Here is a 13,687-nt window from a genome sequence, read left to right as displayed (position 1 = left end):
CTATGCTGTTCTCATGGTAGTGAATAAGTCTCATGAGATCTGATGGTTTGATAAGGGGAAACCCGATTCACTTGGGCTCTCATTCTCTCTCTTGCCACCGCCATGTGAGACATGCCTTTCACCTTTTGCCATAATTGTGAGGCGTCCCCGGCCATATGAAACTGTAAGTCCAATAAACCTCTTTCTTTTGTAAATTGCCCAGTCTCAGTTATGTTTTTATTAGCAGCATGATAACAGACTAGTATACCGGGTATGCATTTATTAATTCTTACAACAGTGCTGCGAGGCAGAATCTTCTCATTTTATAATGGAGGACACTGATGCCAGGGAGGTTAAGTCACCTCCCCAGAGTCACACAGCTTGCCAGGGGCAGAGCCGGGACTTGCACACATGTCCGTGTGACTCCACACTCTGGACACTTCCCCACTTCCCCACTGTGGTCTAAATGAGGTGTGTTTGATGTCACAGCAAAGAGGCTAATCGCCCGATTAGCAATAATCCAGTTAGTGGATTATTAGAATGATTTCTGATGATTAGCCTTTTGTAGGAGGCAAAGTTGGTCTCATACAAAAGTAGGTTTTCTTACCATTGAAAGGGCCTATTTTTGGAAAATCTGACCTTGTGTTAGAGAGCAGAGGGTTATTTTTATCTGACTGGCATGGGTCCCTGTGGTCTCCTGAGTTTTTATGGAAGCAATGAGTGTTGGCAGTCCACTTGTACAATATCCCATTCTTTTGACTCTGATCGTTTGTGGATCTAAAGTTCTGGGTAAGGCTCCTCTGTCTGGGAGGATTGTGGTTTCAGAACACAGATGCCTCCCCCACCCCCAGGAGACACGTGTTCCCCAAAGATTACAGACAAATTGCCAAGCACCTGCCCTGTCATCACCGAGAGAATATCACCATAATTAAGGCGGGTGCCCTCTACCTCTGAGTTCCACGCTTGAAATGGAATTTTCTGGTTTTGGTTTCATTTTAAAGGACTTTTTCTTAACAAGTGTGTAGAGACCCTCACTGTATCTGTGCCGTGTTACCCTTCAGAGGGCCGCAGTGCTGTGCGGACCACCTTCTGAGCCATGCTCACGCTTGAGCGCTTTCTAATAGGGACATTTCTGTTGTTGTTCCAGTGTCCTGGAGGCAGCGGTTTCTCTTGGGGGTGAAGACTTGACCCCATTCTATGGTCTGCTGTCTGGTGGCCGGGAAGGAAAATTCTACAGGGTAATTGTCCCTAGAGTAAACACTTCCTGGTAACATCGAGTTAAGTTTGTAAAGCAAATGTGCCCGGGGTTAACCTTCTTGCTTTATTCCGATGCTTTGTTCCCCCATTGAGCTTAAAATGTACTTTCTTTTTTTTTTTTTTTTTTTTTTTTTTGAGACGGAGTCTCGCTCTGTCGCCCAGGCTGGAGTGCAGTGGCCGGATCTCAGCTCACTGCAAGCTCCGCCTCCCGGGTTTACGCCATTCTCCTGCCTCAGCCTCCCGAGTAGCTGGGACTACAGGTGCCTGCCACCTCGCCCAGCTAGTTTTTTTGTATTTTTTTTAAGTAGAGACGGGGTTTCACCAGGTTAGCCAGGATGGTCTCGATCTCCTGACCTCGTGATCCGCCCGTCTCGGCCTCCCAAAGTGCTGGGATTACAGGCTTGAGCCACCGCGCCCGGCCTTAAAATGTACTTTCTGGAAAATGTATTTGAAGTGTTCACGGATGCCTTCAGACTTAAGCCTAAACGTGTGTTGTGTTTCCGTTCTATTCCTACGTAGGAGCTAGAAGACTACTTCTACTATTCTCAGCTCCGCAGTCAAGGCATCGACACGATGGAGACCAGAAAGGTGTCAGAATACATTTGCCTGTCGGAGCTTCCTTTTGTCATGAGAGCAATTGGCTTTTACCCATCTGAAGAGAAGGTAGGGAGAATGAAAACAAGAGCAGCAACGGGATGTGCTATTTATAAAAAACAACCTCTGGGAACAAACATTATAGGTCAAAGCAAAAATTGCACATTTTTCTTGCATAAATGGATCAGAAAGACGGTTCTGGGCATTTCAGATGCACTCCTGAGTAACTGCCTTATGGTAGAGATATGTTTTTTTTTTTTTTTTTTTTTTTTTTAAGACAGAGTCTTGCTCTGTCGCCCAGGCTGGGGTGCAGTGATGCGATCTTGGCTCACTGCAAGCTCCGCCTCCCGGGTTCATGCCATTCTCCTGCCTCAACTCCTGAGTAGCTGGGACTACAGGCACCCGCCACCACGCCCAGCTAATTTTTTTGTATTTTTATTAGAGATGGAGTTTCACTGTGTTAACCAGGATGGTCTCGATCTCCTGACCTCATGATCCCCCCCTTGGCCCCCCAAAGTGCTGGGATTACAGGTGTGAGCCACTGTGCCCAGCCAAGATATGCTGTTTCTAAAAAGCACGCTCCTCATGGAAATTCAATGTTGGTTAGAGCATGGGTCTTGTAACCATGGTGTTGAATTGGACGGACTAGGGCTGCCGTCTCAGCCCTGCCCCTTGCTGAGTGAGGACCAGCCTCATAGGATTTTTTTCTCTTTTTTTGAGGTGGAGTCTTCCTTTGTCGCCCAGGTTGGACTGCAGTGACACAATCTTGGCTCACTGCAACCTCCACCTCCTAGGTTCAAGTGATTCTCCTGGCTCAGACTTCTGAGTAGCTGGGATTACAGGCACTCACCACCATGCCCGGCTAATTTTTGTATTTTTGGTAGAGACGGGGTTTCACCATATTGGTTAGACTGGTCTCAAACTCCTGACCTCAAGTGATCCCCCCGCCTCAACCTCCCAAAGTGCTGGGATTACAGGCATGAGCGACCGCGCCCCGCCAGCCTCATAGGATTTGAGGAGGGGATTGATGCCTACGCAGCCCTGGGCATGGTGCTGGGTGCACAGGAAGAGCTCAGGGAAGGGAGGGAGTTATTATCATCATTGTTGTTCTCACTGTTTAGTTGCTCTTAACCTAGCAGGTGTTAATGGGGCACCTTTGGGAGGTGGGTGCTTGTCTGGGCTGTGGAGCACAAAGGGTGCAGTCATCCCTCATGACCGTGCCGCAAAAGCACCCCCAGATGCAAGGAGCCCCAAGCAGCGTCAAGAAGCATCTCAGGGAAATGTTCCTCATGTAAACTATTGTTTAAAGTGCAGTTAAGCCAGGTGTGGCAGCTCACGCCTGTAATCCAAACACTTTGGGATACCAAGGCGGGAGGATCACTTGAGCCCAGGAGTTTGAGAGCAGCCAGGGTAACATAGGGAGATCCCATCTCTATCCCCATCCCCCCCAAAACAATTGCTCGGTGTGGTGGCCCGTGCTTGTGGTTCCAGCTACTCAGGAGGCCATGGCAGGAGGATCACTTGAGCCCCGGAGGTGGAGGCTTCAGTGCCCATGATTGTGCCACTGCACTCCAGCCTGGGAGGCAGAGTGAGACCCTGTCTCAAAAAAATTAACAAATAAATAAAGTACAATTGATTGTGTTTTTTCTGACTTGAAATGTAGGCCGAGTGCAGTGGCTCACGCCTGTAATCCCAGCACTTTGGGAGGCTGAGGCGGGTGGATCACAAGGTCAGTAGATCGAGACCATCCTGCCTAACATGGTGAAACCCCGTCTCTACTAAAAATGCAAAAAATTAGCCGGGCGTGGCGGCGGGTGCCTGTAGTCCCAGCTGCTTGGGGGGCGAGGCAGGAGAATGGCATGAACCCGGGAGGCAGAGCTTGCAGTGAGCCGAGATCGCGCCACTGTACTCCAGCCTGGGCAACAGAGCGAGACTCTGTCTCAAAAAAAAAAAAAGAAATATAATGCGTTCCCATTATATAAAGTTTGGGAAGGATATGCAAGTGGAATGAAGAAAATACTGACTTACAATTCCACTATGCAGATGGAACAGTTATTAAGATTTTCCTGGGTGTTTTGTATATATATTTATATAATCATATATACAATCATGCATCACTTAATGTTGGGAGATGTTCTAAGAACTGTGTCGTTAAGTGACATCGTTATTGTGTGAACATCATAGAGTGTCCTTACACAAACACAGATGGCAGAGCCTACTACACGCCTGGGCGGTATGGTAGAGCCTGTGGCTCCCAGGCTCCAGACCTGAACAGCATGCGACTGTACTGAATACTGTAGGCAGCTGTAACACAGTGGTGTGTATTTGTGTATCTAAGCCTATGTAAACGAAGAAAAGGTATAGTAAAAATATAGTATTATGACCTTATGGAACCACCATCCTATATGTGATCTGTCATTGAAACGCTGTTAAGTGCAGTGTGACTGTATAGATGTATATAGTTTTTTTTGTTTGTCCTGGGTTCACACCATTCTCCTGCCTTAACCTCCCCAGCAGCTGGGAATACAGGCGCCCACCGCCACACCGGGCTAATTTTTTTTGTATTTTTAGTAGAGACAGGGTTTCACCGTGTTAGCCAGGATGGTCTTGATCTCCTGACCTCGTGACCCGCCTGCCTTGGCCTCCCAAAGTGCTGGGATTACAGGCGTGAGCCACCATACGCAGCCAGATGTATATAGTTTTAAAAAACTAACTGGGCTTGGTGCAAAAAACTAACATGGTGAAGCCCTGTCTCTACTAAAAAATACGAAACTTAGCTGGGCATGGTGGCACACACCTGTAGTCCTAGCACTTGGGGGGCTGAGGCAAGATAATCACTTGAACCCAAGAGACGGAGGTTGCAGTGAGCTGACCGCACCATAGCACTCTAGCCTCGGCAACAGAGCAATACTCTTTCTCAAAAAATAAAAAACAAACAAGCAAACAAAAAACTAATTGATACCACACTGAATATGTGTTTGTATCCTATATTTTCCCTTAATTTTATATCATAAGCTTTTTCCATTATATTAAAAATTGTCCAAAAACTTGCTTTTTAAAGGATATATTTTAATTTTTTAACTATTTCTAATTTAGAAAATAGAATTATAAAGAAGAAAATAGAAATTACTCAGAGATCATCACTGTTATTATTTTGGTAGATATCCTATCATTTTATATATGGACATAGATATATCTATATTTTTTAACAAGGAATTGAGATTATATGGTATATATATGTATATACCTATATATATCAACATTATACAGAGGATGTGTGTGCATATAGATATGTATCAACATTCTCAGTAACTTGTTTTGTGAGCAAGATGGTAAAAATTCCTTGGCAACATGCTTTTAAAGGCTGCAAACTTAATTGGACCATTCCCCAGCTGACAGGCATGTAAGTTGTCGAAGTAGTTGGTGTCAGAGACACAGCTGTGTTGAGCATCTCTGTGCATGGTTTTTGCACACTTCTCTAATTATTTTCCTGGGTCATAGTGCAAGAAGTAGAATTACTGGGTCAGAGAATATGAAATTGCACCTACTGCTAACCTACTTTCCATAAATGTAGCATTTTACGTGCCCATCTTCAGGAATCCACAAGTCCTGAAACCCAGCTAAGCCTCGATGTTCATGTTGGCTGAGAACACTTGAGCAATATAAGCTGTGGTCCCAGTCCCTTCTCTCGGCTTCGGTGGCCTACTTAGAATCACCTGTTTTGTGTGCTCCAGGTACACAAAACTCATTTCTGGAGAAATTAGTTATGCCCCTTAACCCCTGCTGAGTCTTGAATGAATGAGGATGGTAAAATCACCAGGTACTGTTGTTAGCTCCTCTAAAGGTCTTTGGCTGATGTGCCTTTTGTAATAGCACATTGCTAGAAACATAAGCAACTCTGAGAAAGTTCGTACAGCCCACATAAAAGTGTTCCTGACAGTGGCATTTTCCAAAGAGTATTCCCTAGAACGTGGCTTCCCAAAGTGGGAAGCTGCATCAGAGCATTTACTGAACATTCAGCTCGGCCGGGCGCAGTGGCTCAAGCCTGTAATCCCAGCACTTTGGGAGGCCGAGACGGGTGGATCACGAGGTCAGGAGATCGAGACCATCCTGGCTAACACAGTGAAACCCCGTCTCTACTAAAAAAATACAAAAATCTAGCCGGGCGAGGTAGCGGGTGCCTGTAGTCCCAGCTACTTGGGAGGCTGAGGCAGGAGAATGGCGTAAACCCGGGAGGCGGAGCTTGCAGTGAGCTGAGATGCGCCACTGCACTCCAGCCTGGGTGACAGAGCGAGACTCCATCTCAACAAAAAAAAAAAAAAAAAAAAAAAAAAAAAGAACATTCAGCTCCTGGGCCCTGCCCAGGTTCAGCCAACTGGAATCTCCAAGCACAGGCCTCGGAGTCTGTACATCTCCTGAGGGTGCTCACTGCGGAGCTGCCCATATTTGAAGATAGGGGCTCAACACACTGAGCGGGATCATTAGTCAGCTTTCTTCTTTTTTTCTCTCTTTTTTTTTTTTCTGAGGCAGCATCTTGGTCTGTCACCTAGGCTGGAGTGCAGTGGTGTGATCTCAGTTTACTGCAACCTCAGCCTCCCAGGTTCAAGCGATTCTCCTGCCTCAGCCTCCTGAGTAGCTGGGATTACAAGCATGCACCACCACGCCTGGCTAATTTTTGTATTTTTTAGTAGAGACAGGATTTCACCATGTTGGCCAGGCTGGTCTCGAACTCCTGACCTCAAGTGATCCACCTGCCTCAGCCTCTCAAAGTGCTGGGATACAGGCGTGAGCCACCATGCCCAGCCTCAGCCTTGTTCTTTGGTTACAAGTTACAGAAACCTAAGTTGACCCATTTTCTGGTTCACAGAATTCCAGGTCCAAAGGGAGTGGTGATGTGCAGTGTAACCTAAGCCAGGCCCTCATCCATGTCGCTGGGAAGGGTCTCTCTCTTTAAGCCTGGCTTTCTGCTGTACTGTCTTCCTCTGGGTCCAGCCCCCAGCCCACATCTAGTGGGGTTCAACACCACAGGCAGGAGCCTGTCTCCTTCCCAGAGCTGCAGACATTGTTACTGTCATCACTGCCATCGGAGCATGTGCCACTCAGGTTGGCTAGGCCTGGGCACTCTGTTCCTGGAGTGTGGAGTGGGCTCAGTCTCCTTTAACCATGAGGACTATGACCAAGTGACAGCTAAGACATGGGCAGGTGTCTCAGCCTCTTCATGCTTCAGCTTCCTCATCTACAAAATGAGTGCAACAGTCGCACCCAGGACCACTCTGGGCAGGTGGCATGGCTTCCACGGAATTCTGAGCAGGGCAAAAAGCGGGCCCCTCTTCATTCTCACTTTCTTCTTTTTTTTTTTGGAGACAGGGTCTCACTGTGTCACCTGGTCCTCCAGCCTCAGCCCTCCAAGTAACTGAGACTACAGGATGTGCCACCATGCTCGGCTAATTTTTAAATTTTGGTAGAGATTGGGTTTCTCCATGTTGGCCAGGCTGGTCTCAAACTCCTGAGCTCAAGCCATCCACCCTCCTTAGCCTCCCATAGTGCGGGATTCTAGGCGTAAGCCACCGCTCCCGGACCTCCTTTCCTTCTCATTTTACATTAGAAATGTTGCCTCAGATGTCTCCCTGTTCCCACGGCCACTGCACTTCATCTGCATGGCTCTGTGGTTTTGCTTCTTCTGTTTTTAGCCCAGCATTTAACCAAATACCCACCTCCTCTGGCTGATTGGTTGGCCTAACACCTGGTACTTCAAGATGAAGAAAGGGAAGAAGCACATGTTGGTGAAAACCAGCCGGCCTGGCTGCAGTGCCCAGCCTCCTTGGCGAGCCATCCCAGCAGTGGTCTGAATGCCAGAGTCCTCTCTGTAGATGAGGCTGGAGCGGGCTGCTCTCTCATAGGGGTGTCGTGAGGACTAACAAGCGAGGGTCTATGCAGTGCCCAGCACACAGAGGTGCTTACTCTGTGGGGTGCTCTTCCCTCAGTATTTCCTGTTAAATCAGTGTGTTCCTCTTAAGAGGCTGATGGGATCACCCCTCATTTTCTTATTTTAAATTTTAATTTGTAAAATTCCAAGCAAACACAAAAACACAGAAAAGAATAAAATGAACTCTTGGCCAGTCATGGCGGCTCACACCTGTCATCCTAGCCCTTTGGGAGACTGAGGCGGGAGGATTGCTTTAGTAAGCCCAGGAGTTCGAGACCAACCTAGGCAATATAGGGAGACCCTGTCTCTACAAAAAAATAAAAAAAAAAAATAACCACATGTAGTGGCGTGTGCCTATGGTCCCAGCCACTCGGGAGACTGAGGTGGGAGGATTGCTTGGGCCTGTGAGGTCAAGGATGCAGTGAGCTGTGATCATGCCACTGCGCTCCAGCCTGGGCAACAGAGTGAAACCCTGTCTCTCTCTCTCACACACACACACACACACACACCACACACACACCACACACACACCACACACACACACACACACCACACACACACCACACACACACACACACCACACACACACACACCCCACACACACCCCACACACACCCCACACACACACACACCACACACACACCACACACACACCACACACACACACACACCACACACACACCACACACACACCACACACACACACACACCACACACACACACACCCCACACACACACACCCCACACACACCACACACACACCACACACACACACACACACACACCCCACACACACACCCCACACACACACCCCACACACACACACACCACACACACACACACACCACACACACACCACACACACACACCCCACACACACACACCACACACACACACCACACACACACCCCCCACACACACACACCACACACACACCACACACACACCACACACACACACCACACACACACACACACCACACACACACACCACACACACACACCACACACACACCACACACACACACACACACCACACACACACACACACCACACACACCACACACACACACACACCACACACACACACCACACACACACACCACACACACACACACACACCACACACACACACACACCACACACACCACACACACATACACACACACCACACACACACCCCACACACACACACACCACACACACACCACACACACACACCACACACACACACACCACACACACACACCACACATACACACACACACACCACACACACACACACACCACACACACCACACACACACACACACACCACACACACACACACCACACACACACACCACACACACACACCACACACACACACCACACACACACACCACACACACACACACCACACACACACCACACACACACACCACACACACACCACACACACACACACCACACACACCACACACACACACCACACACACACACCACACACACACCACACACACACACACCACACACACACACACCACACACACACACACACACCACACACACACACACACCACACACACCACACACACACACACCACACACACACACACACCACACACACACACACCACACACACACACCACACACACACACACACACACACACACACCACACACACACACCACACACACACACACACACACCACACACACCACACACACACACACACACACACACACACACACACACACACACACACACACACACCACACACCACTCCTGCATACCCATCAGTCAACTTCAGCTTCAGCAGTTCTCAGCTCCTGTTTGGTTCAGACCCACTGACCTGCTCCCGCCCCATGGGTTATTCTGAAGCAAGTTCCAGGCACCCTCACCTCACAAGGAGGCCTTTCAAACCCAGGCGCCCCTTCCTCAGCCAGGGAGAGGGCCTCCCTCACAAGGCCTGCGGGCGCCTGAGGTTCACACTTCTATGAAATTCACCAAAACGCCATCGTGGGCCATGCCTCTGGCTGTTCCTGTGGGTGAGGAGTATTCTGGTGGCTCTCTGATGCCTGCAGGTCAGTGATAACCATGGAGGCCACCCTGTGGAGGCTCCCAGGTCAGGCAGCTCTGGGTTTGAATCCTGACTGTGGCCACGTGCCAGTTACGATTTGGTTGAGTTTCGGAACCTCTCCATGCCTCAGTTTCCTCATCTACAAAATAATAGTAGTACCCACCTCCAGAATTACTGTGAAGATTAACTGAGTATCCATTTCGTACAGTACATGGCACATGTTAAGTGTTTTAAAATGTCATCCAGGGCCGGGCGCGGTGGCTCACGCCTGTAATCCCAGCACTTTGGGAGGCCGAGGCGGGCGGATTATGAGGTCAGGAGGTCGAGACCATCCTGGCTAACACGGTGAAACCCCGTCTCTACTAAAAATGCAAAAAAAATAGCCGGGCATGGCAGCGGGCGCCTGTAGTCCCAGCTACTGGGGAGGCTGAGGCAGGAGAATGGTGTGAACCCAGGAGGCAGAGCTTGCAGTGAGCCGAGATCGCGCCACTGCACTCCAGCCTGGGCGACAGAGCAAGACTCCATCTCAAAAAATAAAAAAAAATAAAAATAAATAAAATAAAATGTCATCCAATGTTTTTGTCTTTGTCATGGCATCCCCGTCTCTGGATCCATGATTCCAGAAGCCCTTTATGGGAATGTTTCTCTGACCTCGTGCTGCTTTGTGCACAAGACACTTTCCAAAATCTAAAAGTTTATATTTTCTTGATTTTCTGGTAAAGATACTTTACATAAATGTCCAAACGTCATCAGATTGATGGCAGTCTTCTCGCTTGTTCGGGATTTTTTTTTTTAGAGGCAGGGTCTCACTCTGTCGCCCAGGCTGGAGTGCAGTGGTGCGATCACAGCTCCCTGCAGCCTCAACTTCCTGGGCTCAAGTGATTCCTCTGCCCCAGCCTCTCTAGTAGCACATACTATAGGCGCACATCACCACATCATTCAGGATTCTTGATTTTTTTTTTTTTCTTTTTTGAGACGGAGTTTCACTCTTGTTGCCCAGGCTGGAGTGCAATGGCGCCATCTCAGCTCACCGCACCTCCGCCTCTCAGGTTCAAGCAATTCTCCTGCCTCAGCCTCCTCAGTAGCTAGGATGACAGGCACACGCCATCACGCCTGGCTAATTTTGCATTTTCAGTAGAGATGGGGTTTCTCCATGTTGGTCAGGCTGGTCTCGAACTCTCGACTTCAGGTGATCCACCCGCCCTGGCCTCCCAAAGTGCTGGGATTATAGGTGTGAGCCACTGTGCCCCGCCAGGATTCTTGATTTTAATCCTTGGGCTGTCCTGCTTTGTTGGTGAGGTGTTTAGCCCTGGCGACCAGTGCCCACCTGTCGCACAAAGTGCTTGAGAAAGGGGGTAGGCAGAGAGCAACCCACTTGTCTCTGCTTCCTGTAGAAATCAGGAAGTCCTGCATATGCCTGGAGTCCCAGCTGCTTGAGAGGCTGAGGCAGGAGGATCACTTGAGGCCAAGAGTTCCAGACCAACCTAGGCAACATAGCGAGACCTCTGTCTCTTAAAAACCTAAAAAAAGTGGGCCAGGCATGGTGGCTCACAATCCCAGCATTTTGGGAGGCCAAGGCAGAAGGATCGCTTGAGCCTAGGAGTTCAAGACCAGCCTGGGCAACATAAGGAGACCCGTCTCTGCTAATAAACAATTAGCTGGGTGTGGTGGCGTGCACCTGTAGTCCCAGCTACTTGGAGGACTGAGGTGGGAAGGATCGAAGGATCGCTTGAGCACAGGAGGTCAAGGCTGTAGTGAGCCGTGATTGTGCCATGCACTCCAGACAGGACAGCAGAGTGAGGCCCTGTCTCAAAAAGAAAAAAAAGAAAATTAGTCGGGGATGGTGGTGGGCAACTGGAGTCGCAGCTACCGTAGAGGCTGAGGCAGGAGGATTGCTTGATCCCAGGAGCTGGAGGCTGCAGCATGCTATGATCATGCCTGTGAATAGCGACTGTCCTCCAGCCTGGGCACCATAGCTCTCCAAAAAAAAAAAAAGGCCGGGCGCGGTGGCTCAAGCCTGTAATCCCAGCACTTTGGGAGGCCGAGACAGGCAGATCACGAGGTCAGGAGATCGAGACCATCCTGGCTAACACGGTGAAACCCCGTCTCTACTAAAAAATACAAAAAACTAGCCGGGCGAGAGGTGGCGGACGCCTGTAGCCCCAGCTATTTGGGAGGCTGAGGCAGGAGAATGGCATAAACCCGGGAGGCGGAGCTTGCAGTGAGCTGAGATCCAGCCACTGCACTCCAGCCTGGGTGACAGAGCGAGACTCCGTCTCAAAAAAAAAAAAAACAACAAAAAAAGGTAAGGAAGTCTAATTATTAAAGATGTACTCATTTATTCTATCATTGGCAAAAAATAATAAAGCTTAAACAACTTATCAAAATCTTGCTGATGAAGAAAAGGTATCCGGAAAAAATGTTAGTTGGTAACAAATGTTATAAAGTAACAAACATTGACAATCACTTAAAGACAGAAATAAAAATGGCGGTTGTAAGGTTTGCATTGGATGTTGTATATGTTCTCCTGCCTGATGCCACCACTTCCCAAAAGGAGAGTTTTGGTGCCGCACTCAGTGAGGGCCCCACTCACCCTTGGACTCCAGGGTTTTTAGTCTACTTTAAAAAAAAAAAAGTTTCCTCTTTGGAGATGTTTTCTGAAGGCCCCAGATGTGCCCCACATCAGTGTGCAGACTTGATTGGCTGATGAGTTAGTTTATATCTGAAGGTGCACCGGGAGAAGTTGCTGATCTTTTGTTTTCAAGTCAGATTTATAGTGATTAAAAGAAATATTTTCAGGGCTTTGAAACTAACCCAGGCTTTACGGTGGTTAATGAAACATTTCCTATTGAGATGTAGCTGCTCCCCCTCCTTCAGAAAGTTGCATGGAGTTTACGCCTCGCTATTGGAGTGTGTTCATACTTGGTTACAGAAAAGACCCAGATGCAGGGTTTAAACCAGCACCCCAAAGTATCAAAATATCATTGTTGATATTTTGCTTACGTCATTACAACTGTCTTGGGGATTTGAAGCTAGTCAGTGTGGTACACTGAAGCCAAATGATACAAGAATACAACCCTCCCCAAATAATTCCTGGCCATTCCCTTCTTTCACAGAAAGCTGTGCTCGGGAGCAAAACACAGCCGAAGTGGTCAGGGTGGGCTACTCCTAGAAATCATTATGTATTTATTTATTTTATTTTATTTAGTTATTTTTGTTTTTGAGACCAAGTCTGTCACCCAGGTTGAAGTGCAGTGGCTCAATCTCAGCTCACTGCACTCACTGCAACCTCTGCCTCCCGGGTTCAAGCGATTCTCCTGCCTCAGCCTCTCGAGTAGCTGAGACTACAAGTGCATGCCACATGCCCATCTAATTTTTTATATTTTTCAGTAGAAACGGGGTTTCACCGTGTTAGCCAGGATGGTCTCGATCTCCTGACCTCTTGATCTGCCTGCCTCAGCCTCCCAAAGTGCTGGGATTACAAGGTGTGAGCCGCCGTGCCCAGCCTAGAAATCATTTTTAAATGAAAGATCTGCAGCATGCATAATGTTATCAAAGGAACCATAGCTTAGGTGTCATCGTTTTTACAGATGAGTTCACGTGCAAGGCAGTTCCACCCTCTATCTTTATACATGTGTCTTTTCTTCCAGGATGTTGGACTGTCACGTTGGAATAGGGCCCAGCATATCATTCATTTCCTGCTTACTTGCAACTTCACTTCTCTTTAGCTTGCAGAGTGTTGTATAATCTTGACAGGTTTGGGCACGGAATAAACATTGGTGCAAACACCTAGTTCTGTAAACTTAAGGCTAATCCTCTAGAGACATATGTGCCCAGCAAGTGCCTGCATGGTAGATGCTTGGCAAATGT

At 48.3% G+C, this 13,687-nt stretch overlaps 1 protein-coding gene across 8 annotated transcripts in view; it reads left to right on the top strand.

Annotated features, from left to right (window-relative positions):
* The window catches only part of CFAP251 (cilia and flagella associated protein 251), an 84,418-nt gene that overhangs the window by 57,285 nt on the left and 13,446 nt on the right, over positions 1-13,687 (top strand). For all 8 annotated transcript variants that reach the window (XM_071070936.1, XM_071070934.1, XM_071070938.1 and 5 more), the window contains 2 exons: positions 1,127-1,217; positions 1,756-1,899. In XM_071070936.1, coding sequence (XP_070927037.1) covers positions 1,127-1,217; positions 1,756-1,899 — 235 coding nt within the window. The remainder of the gene's footprint in view (positions 1-1,126; positions 1,218-1,755; positions 1,900-13,687) is intronic.

The sequence above is a fragment of the Macaca nemestrina genome, chromosome 10 (genome assembly GCF_043159975.1).
Source record: "Macaca nemestrina isolate mMacNem1 chromosome 10, mMacNem.hap1, whole genome shotgun sequence".
Classification (NCBI taxonomy): Eukaryota; Metazoa; Chordata; class Mammalia; order Primates; family Cercopithecidae; genus Macaca; species Macaca nemestrina.
Note: the sequence above shows the minus strand (reverse complement) of the source record. Positions and strands in the feature narration are given on the sequence as shown.